This window comes from Bos grunniens, chromosome 1 (genome assembly GCF_055505025.1).
Source record: "Bos grunniens cultivar Pamir isolate PY7600 chromosome 1, Bosgru_T2T1.0, whole genome shotgun sequence".
NCBI lineage: Eukaryota > Metazoa > Chordata > Mammalia > Artiodactyla > Bovidae > Bos > Bos grunniens.
Window position 1 is genome coordinate 23312186 of NC_141165.1, and position 23354 is coordinate 23335539.

At 46.9% G+C, this 23354-nt stretch overlaps 1 protein-coding gene across 1 annotated transcript in view; it reads left to right on the top strand.

Annotated features, from left to right (window-relative positions):
• The window catches only part of EPHB1 (EPH receptor B1), a 471534-nt gene that overhangs the window by 295178 nt on the left and 153002 nt on the right, over positions 1 to 23354 (top strand). The window contains exon 4 of the mRNA XM_086316585.1: positions 19274 to 19429. Within this exon, the coding sequence (XP_086172711.1) occupies positions 19274 to 19429 (156 nt within the window). The remainder of the gene's footprint in view (positions 1 to 19273; positions 19430 to 23354) is intronic.

The window sequence follows — 23354 nt, forward strand, 5'->3', positions numbered from 1 at the left end:
CACAGAAAGAGTGTGAGACCGTCAGAGCAAGGCTCCGATCCCATCAGCAATGGCATGAAATGGGCTGAAAGTGAGTGGGGGTGGATTGCTTCATCTGCACCATAAGGGGCATCTTCTCTAGAGCTTGGGGAGGGGTAAGGGGAGGTGGTGAGGTTCCCTCCTGCTGTTCTCCCATCTCTATAACTAAAGCTTTTAATTGTGTGTAGTAGACAAATTAGTGCTACATGGGTCAAGTTAATTAATGCCTGCACAATAATAATGATAATAAAGGCCAAGTGTGTCCATCACATCTATCCCCTGGCCCCATCCCTAGCTTCCTTGGAAGCCCAGAACAGTCCTTGCAGCCTGGGTCCCCATGGTCCCCAGTCCCATCCTGCACCCCCAACCACCTCTAAGGAGCAGGTGATGATGGCAGTTCAGTGAGTACCCACACAGGCACATGTTTGTGGCAGCAGAACTGTAAAATAGTGAATCTAGGCAGTGAGTAAACTCTTTGCTGGATAGTCCATGGCCTCCCTCTCCCTTTTCAGGACAGATTTTTTCTTTCCTTTTTTTTTTTTAAGCTCAGAAATATGCCAAGAAAATGAAATGGAATAAAGGGGAAGAGAGAGAGAGAGAGCAAAGTGCCTTTAATTTGAATAGCTGTTTCCCATGTGAAAAAGCGACAGTTCATTGCAAAATATTTATCTTCATTACGGTTGGTATCATTATGGATGGAGAAGCTGTACAAACTAATGGGAAAATCTCTCTAGGAGGCCTGAATCCAGATGCACCGAGTCTCCACCTTGCCTTAGACCTGCTGGGTGAGCACGGCCTTTAATTTCTGGGTACCCCCAGCTGACCCACGGGTACAGCCAGAAAGAATAGTGGTGTTGGCTGGACTGTCTGCACTGAAATGGGATCGGTCCTTCAGGTCAGGGTGTGAGGCCTGGTAGTTGGGACTGCTTCTTGCTTGCCTGTGTGTGTTGCTGGGCCCCTGCTTAGTAAAGGAGCGTGCCAAGTAGGGAGAAGATAGGTGGATGACTGTAAGGGCGAGTATGTGTTAGAGGAATAGGTGGGCCATTGACTCCATTTTAGCCATTCATTTCACCAAAAGGGTGAGTGTAGTCCGGAGAGGGACTCACACCCCTCAGCAGCAGAGCTGGCCTGGGGCTCAGCCCCTTTCTTCCCAGGAACCTCTCTGTCACTATGCTGACGAAGGTTGTAAAACAAACTAGAATGTGCTCCCGCAGCTGATTTTGCTATTCAGAATAAAAGGAGTTTACAAAAATCAGAGTGTCATTTACCATGACGAATGTTTCAGAGGCTCAGGTTAGCAGCTGTGGGAGGTGTAATTCATGTGAAAATCAAGTCTTAGGTGTTCACCGCCCCAGCCAACAGTGAAGGTACAGAGCTGGTCTTACTCCCCACCCATCCCATTTCACAGATGTGCCCACTGTGGCCCAAAGAGGCGGCAGCAGGTCTCACCCACGACCTCACAGGCAGCAAGGATTTAGGAACTGGTTCTGGAACCCTGGTGTTTGGGGTCAACTCTTAGGGTGAATTTTGCTGGCCCATGGCCACCTCTGGGGACACCTGGGCCGCGTGTTGAATGTGTAGCCCTGAGCAGGCAGAGCCAGGACTCAGCTGGGTTTTCCTGTGCCCAAGTGGGTTGATTAACACAGGAGGTGCTGAGAACAGCCCTGACTTTGAGGAATTCCTCGAGGGGAGCCGAGTGCGTCTTCCCAAGCTTATTAGCTGGTCTCAGAACTTTACAGCCACACCTCATAAATTGGCACAGTGTGGCATTTGGCTGTCCGCGGGGAAGAGAAGGCGGGGTGATTTAGAGCTGCCGCATGCAGGTTTCCGGTCTATGTCAGTGCACGGAGAGCTTTTGAAGGGTGGAGGCCTTTATGAGTTGCTTTCTGCTTTCACACTCCACCACCTTCAGGCCCAGGTTTACTGCTCTGAGGTTGTAAAGATGCCGAGGAAGGGAGCCTGGGCCAGGCTTTGCCTGCAATTGCCTCAGATGGTACCTGCTAATCTGGACAAAGATAGCGTCATGAATGTGAGATGGGAGACCCTGCTCACCCTGTCTTGGGGTGTGGCCAGGGCTCCAGCATGCACACCCCTCCCAACCGCAGAAAGGAGGCATCCAGGCCCTGCCCTCCCGCCTCCTCTCCCCCAGGCGACTGGCCTCCCCTGTCACGCGTCCATCTATCCTGTGCTCTGCTGACACCTCCTTCTGACTCAGGCTCTGCTTCCCTTCCCCCAGGGAGTGCTGCGGCTTTGAAATGATGGTCTTTAATCATTTCTTAAGTGACCAGCCCAGAAATCATTTCTTAGTGCCATACACACAAATTAAATCATAAATCCACACTGGGCCTTGCCTGGGTAGGACGGAAGTATAGCCTGATTTGGAGCAGAGAGGAGACCTCCGCAGGAGACAGGAATCAGCCTGTGCCTGGAGGGAAGGCCAGGGTCTTGGCGAAAAGGGAAACTCATCTTACGTCTGAGCGGGCACTGCTCTAACAAAATTCCACAGACTGAGGGGTCTAAGTAACACACATGTATTTCTCCCAAGTCTGGAGGTTGGGAAGTCAAAGATCAAGGTACTAGAAGATTCGGTGTCTGGAGAAGTTCCGTTTCCTGGACAGTGTGTTGTTTTCTAATTAAGTCCTCACATGCTCTTTCTTTGTTATCTGGAAGGGGGGCGATTTGGGGTAGAGAGAGAGAAACAGAGAGAGAGAGACATCATGGGGGCCACACTCTCATGACCTAGTCTAAGCCCCATTACTTCCCAAAGGCACTGCTTCCAAATACCTATCACACTGGAGGTGGGGCCTTCAGTGTATGGATTTGTCGGGGAAACAGACAGAGTTGCTCAGTCGTGTCTGACTCTTTGTGACCCCATTGACTGAAGACCACCAGGCTCCTCTGTCCATGGGATTCTCCAGGCAAGAACACTGGAGTGGGTAGCCATTCCCTTCTCCAGGGAATCTTCCGGACGCAGGGATCGAACCCGGGTCTCCCGCATTGCAAGCATATTCTTTACCATCTGAGCCACCAGGGAAACCCTTGTCGGGGAGGGTGGGGGACAAACATTCAGCCCGTGGCACCTTCTCACTCTCTTTCTACAGAAGGGCCCTTTTGCACTTGTGCCATTCTGCTCTGGGCAAAAGACGAATGTATCCCAGAGAATGCATTCAGATGTGTTCAGGACATTAGAAAGGTGCTTATTTCAGGGTTCAGAAGTCTGGGCAGCCCCATCCAGAGCTGCAACACCCATACCCTACTAACCAGAACAAGGTTCTTTGATTAGCTCTGGGAGGTCAGAAGGAGGCGGGCAAGAAGGACTGTATGAGAGAGTGAGGCAGACACTCATCAGGAGAGTGTCAGCAGTGGGGGATGGAGATGAGTGTTCCTGAAACATCCATGATTCCAGCTTATTTCAAGACTAGTACAACATTCTGACCTGCTCCAAAACTAATTTCAGCCCATTTGGAACAGCTGATATCTCTTCCGTTGAAGACGAAGTCTTCTCAAAGGGCACCACCAAGGGACTAAACGTCCTTGACCCTTTCCCAATCACCATGCCTTTGCACACGCCATTTTCTTTGTTTGAATGCCTTCTTTCATTTTATCTACCTAGTAAACTCCTATTCATGCTTCAAAACTGTCATCTCCAAAAGACCTGTCCTCTCTCCCAACCAATATGAAAGGGGACTGTCTCTTTTCTCCCCACTTCTATACATGCCTCTCTTTTCCCGTTAATCATGTTATTTTGTCGTTACTGTCAGCATCTTTCGTTACGCTGATGTTCCTTGAGAATGGGGGCTCTGACTTACTCTGTGCTGTATATCTAGCATCCGGCTCAGGGCCTGGATCCAAGAAGTGATGTTTCTGAAGCTGTGTACTCAAGTGATTGGAGGCCCAGAGTGAAAGGTCTGCTATCTCTCCTTTGCCTCCAGTATGCTTTGTTTATGTAAGTCACTCAGCTTCTGAGTTGAGAATCTGAATTTCTTCCTCTGCAAAATGGAAGAAATAAAACTAGCGCCTTCACTATTTCAGAAGCCTACAAAGAAGATGAATCTAAGAACGGGTTTGGTGGGGGAATGTGTCGAAACCCTTTAGCTTGAAAAAATGCATTAGAAAGTCAAGGTGTTGGTATTGCAATTATTATTTGATTCCCAAATGGTGAGAGCGCTTCCAGAAATGTGCTCTGCTTGATGAACCAATACATTCTTGGCCCCTACTGATGAATTTGGGAATCGAATACCTGTCATCTTGAAATAATTGACACATCTTATAGAAGCACTTGCATTCCTCTGATGAAATTCTGGAGTCTTATTGAGAGCAAGGAGAAAGAGACGTGTTACATGGGAGCAATATTGTTTTATGGACCTTTATCTTGGTTATTAACAAATGAGTGTTACGTGTAGAAATGGTAAAGGGGGAATTCAGTAATGAAGTTTCATAGGATTATAATGACTATTAGTCTGATGATGGTGAAATCCAGATTTCAATGCATGCCATTTCCTTGGCACTCACTGCTCTATGCCCCCAGTGCTGGTGGACAGCAGGCTGGCTACTTCTGTACCACTGTCCCATCCTGAAGTTATTCAGGCTGTGGGCATAAATGTGATAGCCTCCTTTGGCATATTTGGACTGGGGTATAATAAACAATAATAATTCTAGGTACCCATATGTCATGTCCATAGCAAACATCTTATGTTTTAGGGAGCTGGTGCCTACTAGAGGTGGGAGTAGGCAGTACCAGTGAATACTTACCACCCCGTACCTGCTGCTGGGCTGCTCATCTACTGTCCTCTGGAAAATCAGCCAGTCTTACCATTGACATTGCCTTCACTTCCTTCTGCCTATCAGAAGCCACAGGAAGGATGAATTTGCCTTTTAGAGCAGGCTTCTGCAGAATGCCCAGCAACCACATCCATACATCACATTTTTACATCTGGTCAGGAATGAAGGCAGGCGGGGACTCAGAGGGATCGGAGCCAGCATATGACATGGACCATGGATGGTTTTCCCTCCTCCCTTTTGAAGCAGGGAAAGTAGGGCAAGATGCCTTCATTGAGCAGACAAGCAATACATCTTATCCATTTCCCAAGCCTCTCATCAGAACTTAAGTGCATCTGAACATGTCATTCTCAAGTCTTATTGAAAAACCCAAATAAACTTTTTGGCCAACCCAATAACTGGGAAGGGTATCAGCTTTGAAGATATGGGTATCAAACATACCTGGTTTTGAATTCTGCCTCTTCCACAGACTAGCTGTGAAATACCAGGCAAGTTGTTCTACCTCTCTGATCCCAAATGTCATTACCAGTGAAATGGGAATGGTACCATCCTCCTTATAAAATTTAATTGAAAGGAAATGATGTGTTAGGATTCCAGCTGTCGATGAGAAAGAAAAAATATGTAAGATAATTTTTTTAAAAGAGAGAGATTTGTTTTCTGTCATGTAAAATATATCCAGGCTGGTAGGGTACTCTGTATCCTGGTATTAGAGACCCAGGTATATTAAACTTGTTGCTCTGACATCCTCATAGCCTGAGTTCAGCCATAATGTCTACTTTCCAGCTAACTTTCTCTCTTGACAGTCACTGCCCAGAGGTTACATATGCTTCAGTTTATATTCCCAAATCTTAGCAATTCAAGCCAAGGCCTATGGGTTATTAAACCTTGATGGGAATGTTCCATGGAGTGGGACAAATGTTGAATTTTTAAAAGTGTAACATCAGCACACTACTTATAGTACTAGGTGCTCAGTCATGTCCTCATGGACTGTAGCCTGCCAGGCTCATCTCTCCACGGGATTTTCCAGGCAAGAATAGTGGAATGGGTGCCCATTTCCTCCTTCAGGGGATCTTCCCGAGCCAGGAATTGAACCCATGCATCTCCAACGTCACCACTGAGCCATCTGGGAAGCTCATAGTACTTATACTGAACAATAATAATTTTATTAAAGAATATATTAACAGCTACTTTTATTTTATTTTTTTTTAGTCTTTTGGACTCTGTGGGAGAAGGTGAGGGTAGGATGATTTGAGAGAATAGCATTGAAACAGCTGAGTAGTTATCATATGCTAGGTACAGCACCAAACATTTTATATTCATTATCTCATTTAATGATCAAAACAAATCTATGAGATAGGGCCAATTAATTCCATTTTTACAGATGAAGAAACCAAGGCTCAAAAAAAAAAAATGATAGAACTTGTTTCCTATGACTTTGGAGTAGTAGCGTCTATAACTTAGAAGCTGGCACCCCTTCCCCAGGAAGTCACATTGCCATAAATTATATTTAACGCGATGCACACTGGTTTTTATTGGTTGCAAGGAAATTTACCTGATTTTAAAACATTCCAAATGAGCTCTCAAGTCTCTGGAGTCAGATAGCCTATGTTCAGTGCCTGTCTCCATCACTGACTTTGGGCGTTGGACAAGCTGCTGACTGTGTTGACCCTCAGTTTCCTGATGGGAAAAATGGGAATAATTGTAGCTTATGTCTTTTAGGAATGTTATGAGTATGAAATGAAGTCATGCTGAGCACCTGAGTACCTGGCCCTTGATAAATGTGCTGTTTAAATGCTGATTGTTGTTATTATTAGTTGTGTTATTTTTATTGACACAACTTTGTAACCAGTTTTAGCCAATGGAGGTCAGTTTGACACCCACAAACCTTGCCTTAGAAGGTTGCATAGGGTGGGAGGAGAGCACTCAGCATCAGCCCCCGACTGTGCTCTGCAGGAAAGGCTGGTCTCTCGTTCAATATGAGACCTCTGCTGCAGGGAGAGGGTAGCAAGGAAGAGCAGTCGCCCTCCTCTGCAGTGGAGGGTTCAGGTGGTGGTCTCCTGTCCCGCTAGGCTCCTATGAACCCGTCAGCCCGGGACTTGTTTCCTTTGGGAATATCCTCTCACAGGCTGCTCAGGAGGACTTGCCCATCTCTCCCCACTGCTACCTCATGGTCCTCCCTGGGCATCTGCACCTGTTGCTCCTTCCCAAGCCCTCCCTCACATGGTGCCTTCAGAAGGACGGCTCTTTCGGTTTGCCCTAGGTGGGCATTGAGAGATAAGTGCTAAGTGCCACCCACACACCTCTGAGCTTTACTGCAAGCTTCCCCCTTAGTCATGTTTAATTAACAGACCTGAAGGTAACTGGTGATGCTCCTGTATCATTACATCCAGGAACTGCAGATAGGGAGGATGCAGAGCATGCTGGAAATGACTTCTCAACACCTGGGAATAAATGGTCACCAGAGAGCATACAGCTCTTCACCCCTTTTCTGCCCTTCCTCAGCAGGAGCCCTTTTCAGCTGCTCTGAGTTACAGCAGCTGCTGGGCCATTCACACAGCCTCCAGGGGTCCAGCGCCTCTGATGGCTGTGCTCAGCTGCACAGAAGGAGGGTGTCCTCCCTGTTCCAGAATCTGCGAGCCCTGTTTCCCTGTTCATATTTGGTGAGGTTCTCGAGCGAAAGTCATGGGTCAGACCAAAATATTCTGCCAACTTTGTCTGCCTTCAGCCTTTTGGATAAATGTCATGTTCAATCCTACTTGGAGAATCTTTTGGGATGCATATAACCTTATTATTTCAATACTGATTATTACTCACAGCTCTTCCCCTTTTTGTTAGAGTTGACTCCCAGACTTGCAGAGTGGTGCACCCACTGTCACCACAGTTAGGAGCTGAGACCAGTCCCCCACACCCTCTTGACAAGGGCAGGGCAGAGCCGATCAGACCCTACTGATTCCTCTGTGACCTTGGACAGGCCCCTTTCCTCTGACAATCTGCAGGAGGCCCCTGCCCCAGTCTTTATGCCACCAGGCTAGGCCAGGGCAGCGTGCAAAATGGATTCATTCATGTCCTTTATCTGTCAACACAGCTCCGGTAATCCAGCTTGAGAATTTCAGCCTCCAATGCTTTTGTTCTGTCATTACCAAAAAATAAAAATAAAAATCATTTCTTTTGCTCACTTGTCCCACTTAAATGGTGTGTAATAGTGTTATAGATTGATGGTGTTTATGACTTTGTGACCAGGGTAGAAGCTGGAAGTTCCACTGTGCCCATTTCTACTCCTGCATTTCTGTAAAGGTCACAGCAAAATTATTTTATCAAGTACACTGCAGAAGGAGAAAATCTTAATCTTATATTATACATATGCAGCACTTGACCTTCTCGTGAGATGCGGCACCTCTTAGCTACACTTACTTAAACATAATGCAACTCTTCCCCGGATGCACACAGAGAGAATAATTAGGTTCCCTGGCATCCCAGCTGGAGAGGAGGCTGTGCAGTGGGGCTGACCTCAAAGACAAAAAGGAGAAGGAGTCGAGGCAGGCAGAGACAGGGATGGGGTAAGCTCCCCCAGGGCTGCAGCGGGCTTATCCTGATGAGGCTGGTGGAGCAGACTCAGGCTTGTTCTGGTTCCCTGAGGCTTGTTCTGGTGCATCTCTGACCAAGTTATCCCTTGCCTTCTCCTGGCCTTAGTTTCTCCATCATAGATCTAGGATGGGCCAACTCTGATCCGTGGGTACCAGCTGCCTGGGGCAGGGGTGGGGTGGGGGGCATTGTGTTAAAGATTCTGAGCTCTGATCTGGGTTGACTGGGAATGAGTGCCATGATTGATTAGTGATGTCTGCCATGGACAATATGGGAGATGGTGATGATAGCTATACTGGCTGACCCTCTTCTAGGGTGTTTCTAAGGTCTTTTTCCACCCTGACTGCATGTGATTTGTGGACTCAACAAAACCCCGGAACGAGGAAGCTTGGAAAAGGAGAAACAATAACCTTCCCTAAGAGACGAGTGCTATTTACCTTGTCAGATTTTGGAGAAGAAATGCAATTTGTGTGATGCATCCAAACATGTTTTTTTTTTTTTTTTTCTTTTCCTACATTGTCACCGAGAAACAGAGAGAGCAGGGGACAGCAGTGTTGTTTCTGGGTGTGATGACTCACCAGGCCTGGCTGGCTGTGTGCGTGCAGGTAGCCAGCCCTGCCCCAGCCACAGGAAGAGGAGGGTGGCTTCTCGTCATTGTCCAGCCTTGAGAAATGCAGTAAGAAGTCACCTTCATTTATCTTAAACACTTGATCATAAATTATTTTTTTAAGGGAATCCATCAAGTTCTGTGTCAGTGAATACTTAAAAATAAGGCTTTTCTCAAAGGGTAAAATAAACACTTCAGTTAGAAAATGTGGGAAGCCACCTGACTGCAAGCATATGTCCCCGTTGCCTGCTGCCCAGAGAAACCAGATTGACAGTGCTTTCAGAGCATTGGCAGGCAGGCTCTGACGTGGTTGGGAACAGGGCCTAGAGACGGGGCATCTGGGGATTCCCTGCCCACCCCATCCCCTGACACAGCAGTGGGAGCCGAGGCCTGGCAGCCCTGTGGCCCAGAGTGTCCGATCAGGAGAGGCCCATTGGAAGGTCTGAAGTGATCTGACCCTCATTTCTGCTTTGTCGAGTTCCAGGGACCCTGAGGAGCATCTTGGGTGGTGGGGTGGGAAATGGGGAGGCCATATTCCCTTAAAGGAATCTGTCCTGCTGCTGGCAGCATGCTTCTGCTCTCTGCTCAAGGACAGACCCCTCCTTCCCCTGATGTACCCCCAGCATGTGCTCACCTACCTCCTTCACCACCTGGCTGTGACATTAACTTTTCTCCAGGAGGCCTTGCTCTGTCCCTGGAGCCCCACATCTGAAGTATTCCATCTTCACTGGCCATCTGCTACCTATGGATCGAGGACTCCTCCAGGCCCCCTTCTACATCTGATTCCCTGCATGTCTGCCCTAACTCCTCAACAACAGCCCTCTCCTCTCCCAGTGTAAAGAAAGTGACTGTCTTAGATCTAACTCAGGGCACACAGGAAGTACCCCTCAAATGAGTCAAACTTATAAAAGGGAAAGGGCTCTGTCAGGCTAAAGCTTAAGCAGCAGTTCCATGGGGCCCCCAGTAGCTACTGGCTGTCAGGTGGCCTGTTGGGAAGGCACTCAGGTAGTGCCGCAACCTTCAGGGTCCAGTGACATGGAGTAGCTGGGGGCTGGGTCTCCAGCTAGAGGCCTCCCTCCCTTCCTGTCCAAGGTCCTGAAAGATTCCTGAGTGAAGGATCCTCCTCAGGGTGAGGGCCCTGTTTGCTGGCTGGTGGTGGGGAGCAGACCCAGCCAGCTCCAGGAGGAGTCCCCACCCCACTTCCCCATTCTTCCCTTTCCTAATGTCACTCTCAACCCCCTCAAAGTCATAGGGAAAGTGAACTCAATGCCAGGGTATAGGGTTTTTAAAAGAGAACTCCAGGAAGAGGAAAATGCCTGGCCCAAGTAGATGAAGTATGGAGGGCAGGCTTTCTGGCACTGGTAGGAAAGTAGGGGTACAAGCCATCAACAGGTCACTTAGCCCAGTGCCTGGCATCCAGTGGGGACTCCGTGCATACTGTTGATGAATGAGGGAGGCCCAGTTAATTGCCAGCTCCTCCTCTTCTAATGACTTTTGACTCTGTTCCCACTACCCCAGTGATTATCACTCTTTCTGGGCTTTTGAGACTCTCTTTAGCTGTCCCCACTCCTCTGACCCATTCTCTTCCCAGCAGCCGGTGTGATCTTTCAGACACAAAAAATCTGACTGTGTTTTTTCCCCAGTGTTAAACTCAGCAGTGGCCCATGACCTAAGGATCAAATCTAGGAGCTGACATGAAACTCAGCCTCCTTATCAACTGACCCCTGCCCACTCCACATACAACAATTGGTCATAGAAACACTGCTCACAATTTACAGACTGAGTCATGTTTTTTTCCTCCAGGGCCTTTGCACATGCTGCTTTCTCCACATGGAGGGTGTTCTGTCTCCCCTCACTAACCCACTTTACCTCTGCAACCTATTCAGCTTCTATTAATTCTTTATGTCTTTACTTAGGTGTCAGTTGTCTGAGAGCCTCCAAGCCTCAGTTAGTGCCTGATCTGGCTTCCAAAACTGATTCTCTCTGTTGGAATTTCCAGTTTAGAGTCTCAGAGGTTAAAGCGTCTGCCTGCAATGCGGGAGACCTGGGTTCGATCCCTGGGTCAGGAAGACCCCCTGCAGAAGGAAATGGCAACCCACTCCAGTATTCTTCCCTGGAGAATCCCATGGACGGAGGAGCCTGGTGGGCTGCAGTCCATGGGGTTGCAAAGAGTCGGACACAACTGAGCAACTTCACTTCATTTCCTCCACTAGGAAGTCAGCTTCATGGCGGAGGGCTCTTTGTGTGTTTCATCCACTGGTAGATCTCAGTGCCTGGCATGGCTCCAAGATTATATTAAGTGGCCAATTTAAATACTTTAAAATGAATGACAGTTGAAAACATTCAGTCTGGCTCCTTGTAGAAAACACCTAGCCGCTATTTATTGAGGCGATGCTACATTCCAGTATGTTTGCATATATTATACTGATCATCACAAAACTGTAAGAAGGAAGTTACTCTAGTGTCCCTGTATACAGGGTTGGGGGCTGAGGTCGAGGGTTAAGTAACTTGCAGAAGATCACATAACCAGGGAGTGGCCGTTTTCACAGATCCCAAGGTCAGAATGTTTCTACTTTACCTGGAGATCCTAAAGCAGCAGTTCTCAAACTAGAGCTGTGTCAGAATCCCCTGGAGGGCTTTGGAACACTCAGATCACTGGGCCCCACCCCAGCATTTCTGGTTCAGTAGATTTGGAGTGGGGTCTTGGATTCTGAATTTCCACAAGTTCCCAGGTCCTGCTGCTGGTGGTTCTGGTCTAGAGACCACAGGTTGAGAATCACTGGCCTAGATCATAGAAAACCCCTAGGTTTGCTTCACACTATCCCACCACCTAAACACTGACTTGGGCCAGGACTGCAGAATGCAGCCCTGAATTCCCTGCTGAGAGGCTCTGATCCCCAGTCCAGTCTCCCTCCCCAAACCTGGTCTTGGCTGTGCTGTGCCCGGCTGTTCCCTAGGGATAGGCGCCATCAGGGACAAGGATCTAAGTGCCTGCCCCTCCCCCTTGGGACACTGCTCTTCTGTTTGTCATCCTTCAGTTCTGACCAGTGATCTCCCCATTTCACCAAGGCTAAGTGCCCCTGACCCTGACCCCGCATCTTTAACAACTTCCCTGCTGATTGATGTGTTCTAGGCTTGCTGCTGCTACTGCCTGAGCAGCTTAATAGCACTGGAAGTTACAGTCTCGTCTATGTCATGGTGCCTGCAGCGTTCATCAATTTCAGCAAGTGTCACTAAGAGTGATGCGACTGTATGACACAGCTAAGTGTTCCCTCTGCACAGGCTGTTACTGCTGGCACTGGGCCCATGAAGGCAGGGACTGGAGATCCATTTGGCCCCATGTATACAGTCGGACACACCTGAGTACTCCAGCCCACTTCCTGCTGTGGCCCCATGAATGCTGTGTGTGCCGGGCAGCCTCTACTGCCAGGTCGCCTCTCCTTCCAAGTTCCCCAGACAAGTGCTGTTCCTGTTCTCTCCGAGGCTTGGGACACTCTTTTCCCTTTGCCTCACCCTCCCATTTCTGCATCAGCTTTTGCCTATCCTTCAAGGCCTGCGCCTGTGCCACCACCTCCAGGCAGCCAATGCATGTGTCTATGTGGAAGGCCTGTGCTCAGTACCAGGGAGAAGAAAATGCAGAGAGGGCAACACCTAGCATCAACCTTCAGAGACCTTTCCATCTAGTACAGTAGTTGGATGATCCACTGGGTGGATGCCTGGAAACCACTTCTCTGCTATTGGTTTTCTCAATACATTGCCCTCACTATAAGGGAAAGTGGGGGTTTCACAAGGCCTGGGTCCTACTGGGATGTCCTGAGATTGTTCAGGGAGACCCATGTCTGGAAAACACACAGACTGCTGATGACATAGACAGGGAACCCCAGCACACCTCCTTCAATGGAGCTTCATGCCTGGAGGCCCAGAGTCAAGAACCCCTGGGGTCAGCCTCTGTAAAGTGAAGATGAGGGAGGCATTGGGTCGCCAGCGTGAATGTACAAACAGGGCTCACCTGAAGCCACAAGACCTCAGAGTAGAGCCTTGCAGAGCTGTGCACATGCCCTGCATAAAGGGCTTGACGCCGCCCCTTTTGTCGGAGAAGGCAATGGCAACCCACTCTAGTACTCTTGCCTGGAAAATCCCATGGACGGAGGAGCCTGGTGGGCTGCAACTCATGGGGTCGCTAAGAGTCCGGCAGGACTGAGCGACTTCACTTTCAGTTTTCACTTTCATGCACTGGAGAAGGAAATGGCAACCCACTCCGGTATTCTTACCTGGAGAATCCCAGGGACGGGGGAGCCTGGTGGGCTGCCGTCTATGGAGTCGCACAGTGTCATGACTGAAACGACTTAGCAGCAGCAGCAGGAGCAGCAGCAGCAGCAGCCGCCCCCTGTCCTGCCCACCACGCCCATCCTGGAGGCTGCGGAGGTGTGTCTCAGCCACTGCCCACCCCAGCAGGCTCCTCAAGAGCACCGGCAGAGTTTGGAGACAAAAGAGGAGGTTGAGAGGCAGTGAGCTCAGGGCTGTGAACCTCTTTCTTTCTCACCAGGAGCACGAGCCTCGCCCCTCTCACTGTCACCCAAGAGGCAGGCACACCTCCCCAGCCAGCTGCTGAGCTGCACCTGCCTTGAGAAAAAGGCACCCGGTTCTTAAACAGGGGATGAATATTCATTGGCATGAACCTTTGCAAACTCATTTGGGGGAAAAAAATTAGATCAGGAGAAGTAATCAGATTATTAAAAAGAAAAACCAAGGACAGAAGGCGGCGGTGGAGGGAAGCATCGCATTTAAAATGCACGGAGAGATTTCCTTTCTGCAGAGAAGCTGTGACCCCCTGGACCATGCACCGGGAATAGTTAAGCTCTCCCACATTCCTGCTGCATAAAAATGTTTCATGAGGCCTCAGTAGAGGGGGAGGGGCAGAGGCAATGTGCACCCTCCAAGTACAAAAATTATAAAATAATGTTATGAGGTTTTCATTTTATCTCTCTTGGATATCAAGAAAAATTGTGAGAGCTAAAGAGGCTCTGGTGAGTGCTGAGTGACAGGTTAAAGGGCTCCAATAAAGATTAGATGGTCCACTATCTCCTGAGGAAATTGCATAAAAGTGGTTATTCCCTCTTGCTTCTATTAATTTCCTCTTCCTGGCTGCTTGGAAATGCTTCATAACCTGATGCTGCAGATGGGGACGAGAGGCGCTTTCCATTATCTCAATCACTGCACTGTTTATGAGACACTTAATCTGTTTCTTTATAAAGTAATAGTACTGTTGGTGATGGATTTAGTGTCACGGGGAGGCTGTGTGCAGGGAGGGCGGGGAGGGGGTTCTCAAGAGCATTGTAAGCTCTAGATGATTCCTTACATTCTGAGGCTCTGAGAAGTTGGGTGGGTGTTTCAAGGTGCCCTTCTGGATACCAGCTAGAGGTCACATGTACCAGTCCCTTGTTGCTTGAAGTGGGAGGGAAATGCTGCGTATTTTGCTTGGGGGATAGAAAATACACACATGCTTAGGGACCTGGTACTCATGTCTTGTCTGTTGCTCTCTGCCAGAGTCAGGGGCGGGGAAAGATGTGTGTGTGTGGCAGGGGAGGGGGTGCCACCTAAAAGCTGCATTTACCTGTCTGAACCGTGATCCTCTGCAATGGAGTCAATGGAAGTCACCCCCACCCTTTTCTTAAGGAAACAAAGCAATCTGGGCTGTGCTAGTGTCAGAAACGTACAGCCCTCCAAGTCACAGGTGTCCCTCGGACAGAGGTCTTGTGGGAATACACAGCAAGGCCCTGCGGCTCTTCCTTTCCCACGCACCTCCCAGAATAGTGATGAAACGCTCCCGGTGGAGATGGGCCTGGGTACTCTGACCTAATTTTCCTTCCTACCTCTCCTGTTCTTCCACCCCTTCCCTTCGAGTTTTGTCTTAGCCTCTCTTGAATTTCACCCCTTAGTCGCCACTGGAAAATGCTTCTTCTGGTCCTCATGTCATAGTGGGGGATCCTCCAAGTCAGGCACTTCCTGTCTGACCGGTCCCCCTACCCCTAAGCTAAGAACACACACACCAGCGTTCCATTGTCTGCCTCCTCTCTCACCCCACAAGGAAGGGCACTTCCCAGAGCCTGTCCCCTACCCTCTGGGCTCTGCTTGCCTAGATCGTCTATAAAATTAGTTGAATGATTTATTTATTTATTTTTTCTCCAAATTTTTAAAAGGGCTTTATTGATAATAAAAAGTAAAAAAAGAAAAAAGAAAATTTAAATTAAAAAAAATTAGTTGAATGAGAAGTTCTTGACTATAGTAATAGTGCTGACCTCAATTTTAATCAAGAGAAAGGCAACCCCTGAGTTTTGAAATGATATTAAAGCAAGTAACTGTGTTATCAACTTCAAAATTGCTTGACAATTTTGGATATGTGCTTGATTAGGTGATCACAGCATTTAATTATTATTTTTTTGAGCCTTCAGGCAGGTGTGTGTGGCTGCCAGAGCCCTTACCATTCTCTACTGTGTTACTCCAAACTGCTTTATATACTCAGGTGACTTCTCTGGGCTGAGGCCATTGCTTTTGCTTCTCTTGGTCTAAATTTTTTTTGTTAGCCTCTAAAAGCAGCTCCATGTATCACCTCTAATTAAAGCTGCTTTTCCTCAAGGGGTAGCACAAATTTCTTATTTATTTTTCTATGTTAAATTTCTAGTAACGTAACAGTCTTATTAACTTCCATTTCTTTTCAGTGATGTCTGATACAAGATGAGTTAAAAAAGGCTCTGTGGACTAGTCTGGCATGCTAAGCATTATTTAAAGCATTAATTCTATGAGAAAATATAGCCCAATTATGCTGACAAGTTAGTCTAAATGTTCAATAAGTGAACCTAGGAATATGGCTTCTTTATAAATTAGGGAATGCCTAGACATAGATTTTAAAACAATATTAACTTATGAAATCTGAATATTAATGAGATTCATCTATTTTGTGATTACCAATAAGAAATATGTTACAGATATAATGATTCCCCCATTATACAAAGCAGAAATAATCTGTGCAGAAACACATTTTTCCTTTTGGTCCCAGGATTGATTTGCCCACTTTGGGACTCTAAGCTTATCAATCTTAAAAGAAAACTTATTTTTAAAAGGAACTGGAAAAATGAGGGTAAAGAATTAGCACTGTTTAACTCTTACTGAGCCTAGGTAAATTTTCATATTTGAGTTTAATAAATTCTAATGACCTGTGGGAGTTTTTGTGAGAAGTGTTAAATTCTCTTTTTATAAATTCTTTATACAGATAAGCAAGATGAGGATGACATAACTTGCTAGTGGTCACCCGGGTAGTATCCAGCTGAGCCAGGAATCAGACCCAGGACTGTTGCTAATTGGGGATGGAGTCTTGCCCCCTCCCAAGGCCTTTCACCCCAGCCCTTCTCTGAACTTCTCTCTTTTGAAGTTCAGCTTGGCCCCTTCTCTGTCATTGCCCCCACACTGTGGAATCACCTCGTTCTGGAGTCACCTCATTCTGGTTCTGCCTTCCTTCAGCAGAGATCTCAGAGGAAGACACTTTCTAACTCCCTTGCTACTTGTGGACATCAGGATGACTGTTTATGCTGTTAATGTATTAAATGTAAAGAAAGGAGGCTTTTAAATGCTGGAAAGAAAGTGAAAACACCTTGTTTCTCTTGGACTGATACATTAAGAAAATTACATGTGGCAGGGCTCCAGTGAATGCGTGAGTCACCATGTTCCCCTCCCCCACTTTCCAGGCAAAGAGCTTCTGCTGTGTTTGGGCAGCACAGGCCTGGGATTTACATGTTCTCCACCTCCAGAACTGAAGGAGGCAGCAATGCTGGGTCATCCGCGGTAGAAAAGGCCAAGTGCTTCTCACGGGTGAGAAGGACGAGAAATGGAAAGGAGAAAGGGAGAGAGGAGGAAAGAGAAGGAGAGACTTTACTGTGTGGGTCTGAAAGGATAAATCTGCAAGTCAAATTCTAGGACACTTTGGGTGTACTGTTCAGTTTTCCTTTGGTGTTTTATTTATTAAGCCTTTAGTAGAGATTTAAGTTTTTTTGCCTTTTGCTTTCTATCCAGAAGTTTCTTTTGAATGTGCTGAGACGTGTAGTGAGTGGCCCATTTTTACATGAGTTACAACAGAAATCTTTAAGATAAGGTTACTGAAGCATCTAGAGAGTGTTACCCCAGTGTGTTCCGTGGAACTTGAATCCCAGGAGATGTACTTCAAAATAGGGTTTCTTGGTGAGAAATACAGCATTCTATATCCCATTTTTGGAAGTTCTGAAAAATTCTTATTAAAAAATGAAATGACCTTTTTAAATCCACAGATGCAAAATGTCTGACCGCAGACCCCTTTTGTGAGTAGCTGGTGTTAACAACCCAAAGGACATGGACTCCTTGGAACATGCTTGAGTTATGCCATTCCAGAACATTCCATGACAAAAATGTCCTCCCATTCAAGATGAGCTCCTGCCCCAGGCACTTCCAGAGTGACCAAAACCCTTTAGCTCACTTCAAATGAGAGGGTGAGAAAACTTACCCAGCAAAGGAAACAGTTCTTTCTTGTCTTGGTAGAAGAGATATGGATATTTTCCGAATAGTTTATATATATATCATCGCTATTACTTCTCCCACTGTGTGATTCTAGGCAACTTTTTTTAACCTTTCAGTGTTCCAATTTCCTTATTAACAAAATGGAGCTAATAATAGCTATCCCGTAGAGGAATGCATGTAAGCACTTAACAAGAATGTTAACAGATGGTGGCTACTGCTACTGTTAAAAAATACTCTGCACTTTCCAGAGTATTCCAGAGTAAAAAATACTCTGCACTTTCTACTGTGGCAGTGTTCACATGTGTGCACGCTAAGTCGCTTCAGTTGTGTCTGACTCTGCAAGGCTATGGACTGTAGCCTGCCAGGCTCCTCCATCCATGGGATTCTCCAGACAAGAATACTGAAGTGGGTTGCCATTTCCTTCTTCAGGGGATCTTCCTGACCCAGGGATTGAACACATATCTTTTATGTCTCCCGCATTGGCAAGTAAGTTCTTTAGCATTAGTGCCACCTGGGAAGTCCCTGGAAATGATCACACAGTATTGTGGTTGTATGACTGCATTGGATCAAGAACTCCTTGAGGGCAGGTTCTGTTCTCAAAATTCCCTGGGTCAAGTTCTTAGCAGGATCATATTAAATGTCTGTTAAATGAATTGGTGAAGTATGTAAGAAAGCCAGTTGACTATGAAATTAGTTTTGCCTGGTCTCAAAGGAAGGATAAGCCAGAGCAGGTTTCTTGGGGACCAGAAGAGTCAGGAGCTGGGATAGTGAGAAAGGGCCTGAGGGAGGAAGACAGGCAGGGCCAATTTTCTGAGGAATCAGCAAGGCAGGAACCAGATGTCTGGAGTCAAAGGTCTCTGGAGATGAGGCATGGTAAAAGCTTGAGGAATGGCCTAGAGCCAGACTTTTAGGGGCATGGCTCTTCACAGGCTGACCTATGGAGAAAAAAGAATAATTGCCTTATATCTGTGGACAGCTCTAGTGGGCATTGGGTTGTACGAGGCATTCCCAAACTTCCCCACTGACATGTACATGATAGATGATACCAAGTGCATGACACATTCCCTGGTGCACTGCCTGTAAAGCCATCCTTCTTTGCCCCACCCCCACCTCCAAGCATTTCAAAATGCAATTAAGGGAGAATGATGTTGTTAAGCCAGTAACCTTGAAATCACTTTAATTTCTTCTTAAAGAATCAGTCATGAATTTCAGCCCTTTACCATCATTCATAATAAGTGTTAACACAGCTCACAGTGTCCCTCATGTGTGTTGCAATGTGACATTTAAGAACCATAGGTCCAGCCCATTGTCAACCAGGGCATCGTTCCATCTGAGTACCGGTGAAAATCCTTCACTGAGTGGATCAGGGTAAGGCCCCAACTGTTAACCAGGTGGAAGAGGGAGGGAATAACCATTTATAAAGCACTTATGCCTCAGACACTGAGCTATACATTAGATTCATTTTCTCAATTAAATCTCTCGACACACCTGAAAGGGAAGAATCATTATTCATATTGTTCAAGTGAGAGAGGCCATTGATATTGGGAAAATATATTTCACTAAGGATGTTTGAAGACTCAGAAGTTTTAAGTAGGGGTTTCCTCTATCTGAAATGCTCACTTTGAGCAATGGGGTATCTCACTGTCCTTTTTAAGGGGACAGAATGGTTCATTGTCCAGTTCCGGGGAAAGGCCTCTGTGGCCCCTCTTCCATTAATTCTAAGACAGCATCTTTATTTTCCAGCTTGCCCTGCAGGGATGTTCAAGGCCAGCCAGGAAGCTGAGGTCTGCTCTCACTGCCCTTCCAACAGCCGATCCCCTTCAGAGGCATCTCCCATCTGCACCTGCAGGACCGGCTACTACCGAGCGGATTTTGACCCCCCAGAAGTGGCATGCACTAGTAAGTGTATAGTAGGGGCTCTGGGCTGGGGAGTTTGATTGTCTGATAGTGCAAGTGGTGGGCCTGGGGCAGGGAAGACTTAAGACACCATTCTCCAATTGCAAGGTACAAAGCAGAAATGCTGGCTGTGGTGCTGAAATGAACAGCTCCTTGCTGGGCAAACAGGGTCCCTCTATCAGTATTAGTTAAGATAGGTTCTTTCTTGGTCCTCTCCTCCCAGATGAGAGGGCCTTCCTCCTACTCAAGCAAGACAATTTCTGTCCACCAGATGGTTAAAAATGTCAAATGGAGAGTTCTTTGAGTGCAAAATCAAGGTGCACCAAGATGCTGGAACAATTCCTGGTAACTCTTCCAGTCACCTCCTCCAAGAAGATCACTTGGTCTTCACAGCTGAGACTATCCTCTCTTTTCACTAGGCTTCCTGTATCTCTGTGACCAGGCTCCCCTCAGAACTCTCATGATTTTACTAATTGTCTAGTAAAATTTTTCTTTTTTTCTAATGTAGATTTTTATAAAACAACATTTTTTATAGTTTCTGATTATAAAGTTAATGCATGTTGACTGGAGAGAATTTGAGCAGAAATGAGTAGATATGAAAACAAATGCAACCATATTATCTATATCCAGAGATAACCACTGATAACTTATTGTGGCAATGGATGTAGATTCTACTGAACATTCAATGGAGAAGTAGAAAACAGAATTGAACACTTTTAAACAAAAATTCCTATTTGGCAGTAGCCATTGATCCCAACCATTGCTTCCCACTTTGTCAGCCAGCTGCTGATTTTCCCCTGTTTCAGCTTTTTTCTCATAAGGCCTCTAAACTGTTCCCCACCCAGCCAGGCTCAAGAAGCCTTCCTTTGCCTCTCAGTATTTCCCTTTTTTAAACTTTATACTGGAGCTTTGGCTCAGTGGTAAAGAACCCACCTGGCAGTGCAGGAGATGCGGGTTTGATCCCTGGGTTGGAAAGATCTCCTGGAGAAGGAAATGGCGATTCACTCCAGTATTCTTGCCTGGGAAATCCCATGGTCAGAGGAGCCTGGTGGGCTACAAAGAGTTGGACTTGACTTAGCAAGCAAGCACATGCATGCATGGTTGCTTTACAATGTTGTGTGAGTTTCTACTGTACAGCAGAGTGTCCAGTCATCCTTCACTTGTCTTTTTGGTTACCCAGTGAAGGCCCTTGTGTGCCAGGTGCCTATATGGTACATCCATGCCTCTGCCAAATGACAGGACCAGAGTCTAGCGTGAATCCCTGAGGCAGAAGTTCTAGGGGCTGGGGCCTATGCATCAGCCCCAGCACTCTCCAACTCTCTGCTGTAGAGGGAAGGGCAGTCATCCTGCCAAAATGGAAGGGGGGCAACTCTGCTGCCTTGGGGGGAGGGCTGGAGGAGAGGAGAATTTCTCCACCATGTTCTCCCTCATAATTCAGCATCATGCAGAGATCAGAAGCACCTTTATCCCTGCACAGCACTTTCAAGAACTTGCTCTTCCTCTCCTAAGTGTGGCAGCCCTAAAATAGGGATACTTTTCCCTTTCAGTATTCTTGTTGCATTCAGAAGTCAGTGCTCCAGGTTAACCTCTAATTATGCTAGAAATTTCTTCTGTATTGGGTAATGTTGCCCAGATTGCTCCGAGTGAGGACCTTTCCTTCACCTCCTCTGACTAAACTCCTTCTGCCCACCCCAGTATAGAAAGCCACGGAGGAAACATTTCATACATATTTGCAGTTCTGATGGGCAGAAAAAAATGACTGAACTCCAGGTAGAATTTCTTAATTCTGGCCTTGCAGTATATATAACCTTTGCTGGATAAAGCAGAAGAATGAAAGTGTCTTCTAGATCAAACTTCTGAGGTCAATCAATGCTTATAGATTGGAACTGAGAAAAAGCTCATCCTTTTGTAAATTGATTTTTCCCCAGATCTCTCTGGGTTGATATGAACAGAAATGATTCCATTTCTGCTGACTGGAGTCCCAGTCTTCCTTTTGTGGTACCTCTGTACTGATTTCTGAGGTTCTTCTGTGTGTCCCTGTGAACCCGACAAGCATTGTTTCACGCACTTCTTTAGAAGCCACTTAGGCTCAGTCTCTGCTTCCTGGATATCCAGACTAAGGACCAGTCTCCATGATTGCCAAAATCCAGGTTCTCACAGCCTGCATCCTGAAAACATTCCCCTCTGCTCTCACAGACCCTCTCTTACTGGCCAGCCTCCCTCTGCAGATAAACTCGTAAAAATAAAAGTCTGGGACCCCAGCTTCCAACTCCAGCTTACACACCCTATAAATCCATCCAGGGCCTGAAGAAGGCCGCCTAGAGACTTCTCTTCACTGTCGGGCAGTGACAGATGTGGAGCTCATTGCCTTGTAGCACCTCTCCTTTTACCTCTCACATGACATCTCCCTTTTATCTCCTGTCACCTGACCTGATGTGCTTGAGCCAACAGGGCTGATTCCTGGTATAAACAGGAGCTTCCCAGAGCCTTCACTCTGCACACTGTAGACCTTCACTGCCCACTGCTCACCCATGTCCTGAGTCCAGCTCATTAAACTCAGACCTCCCAAGCTTTTCTCTCTTGCACTGGCAGCTAGCTCTAAGTTAGGCACACCTTTCTAGCCCCTATGTCCCACCACAATCTCCACATGTTACCCAGAGTGGGGAGGTGAATGCAGGACTTGTCAGGATGTCAGGGTGTGGAGGAATGTCACCACACCCTGTACACAGCCCTGAGCTCTTTCAACCTCCAGAAGCAGAACTCTAGGGTCTGGCCAGAAATTGCCAAATCAGAGTCCCAGTTGCCTGTAGAGATCTGGCCAAGAGCAGCTCAAGGACACATTGTCCAGCTCCAGGCTCTGGTTGGCAGGGGCCAGCAGTGGGTAAGAGGACCCAGAGGCCGGGCTGGCTGGCAGCACAATGCTAGGCAAAACAAGTGTAAATAAACCTATTATTTTATTGAGCCTCATTATATATTTGATTTATTGTGTGCCAGGGAAGTACTGTATGAAAAAGTCAATTTGTTGGCTTTTATACTCTCATTAGGGTTTCCTTTTAAAGCATTCTAATTGGAGGTGCCATCTGTTCTCTTAAAAAGGCATCGCACATCACCAGTGTAAATAATTTTTCAGATACAAGGAGCATATCTGGAGCTGTGGAGGCCGGGCACAGCCCTGCCCCATGGCCTTGGGTCTCAGCTGGTTCTGCAGGTGGAGCAAGGCAGCCAGCATGGGCCTGGCCAGCTGATAGAGGGTTGGTGGGGGGGATTGGTGGGCAGGGTCCAGGTGCTTGTTCATTTCGCAAGTGCATACCTCTGTCCAGGCAAACAAAGGATGGTGATGGCCCGATGAGGTGCTGGGAGGACCCGGGCAAAGGGGAGCTCTGTCCTTCTAAAATATATAGGACGGTGGGTGCCTACAGTGTTCAGGTCCGGGATGTGATGGGGGAAAGGGACACAGTGTGGGAGCCTCCAAGAGCCTAGGCCTCAGGCATGCCTGTTGCCACTGTCTTTTAATGAGGTTGTATCAGTAGTCATTCACTGACAATACTGGACATTTTACAAAAAAGTTTATGATTTAAAATGTACTCTTTTACAAGGCTAAAAATATCTGGAGTTTGCTAAAAAAATGATGTTTTTGTGACTCTTGCTAATCTCATGAAACAAGCACCACATATATATTCATTGTATTTTTTATAGTGTTCAAAATGTTAATTTATTCTAAATTAATCTAAACATTTAAAATGCATGACAACTTTCATAGCCCTATGTGGGCATTTCTTTATTTTCTTTTTAATCTCCGGGGAGAACCTAGGATCTCCTTGACCTATGAGATGCCCTGGGAGCCCTAAGCCCAAGCACAGCGTCCAGCCCTATGCTTGACAAAGTTCATGGATTCAGCAGGGACTTGGATGCACCCCAAGGCTGTGTC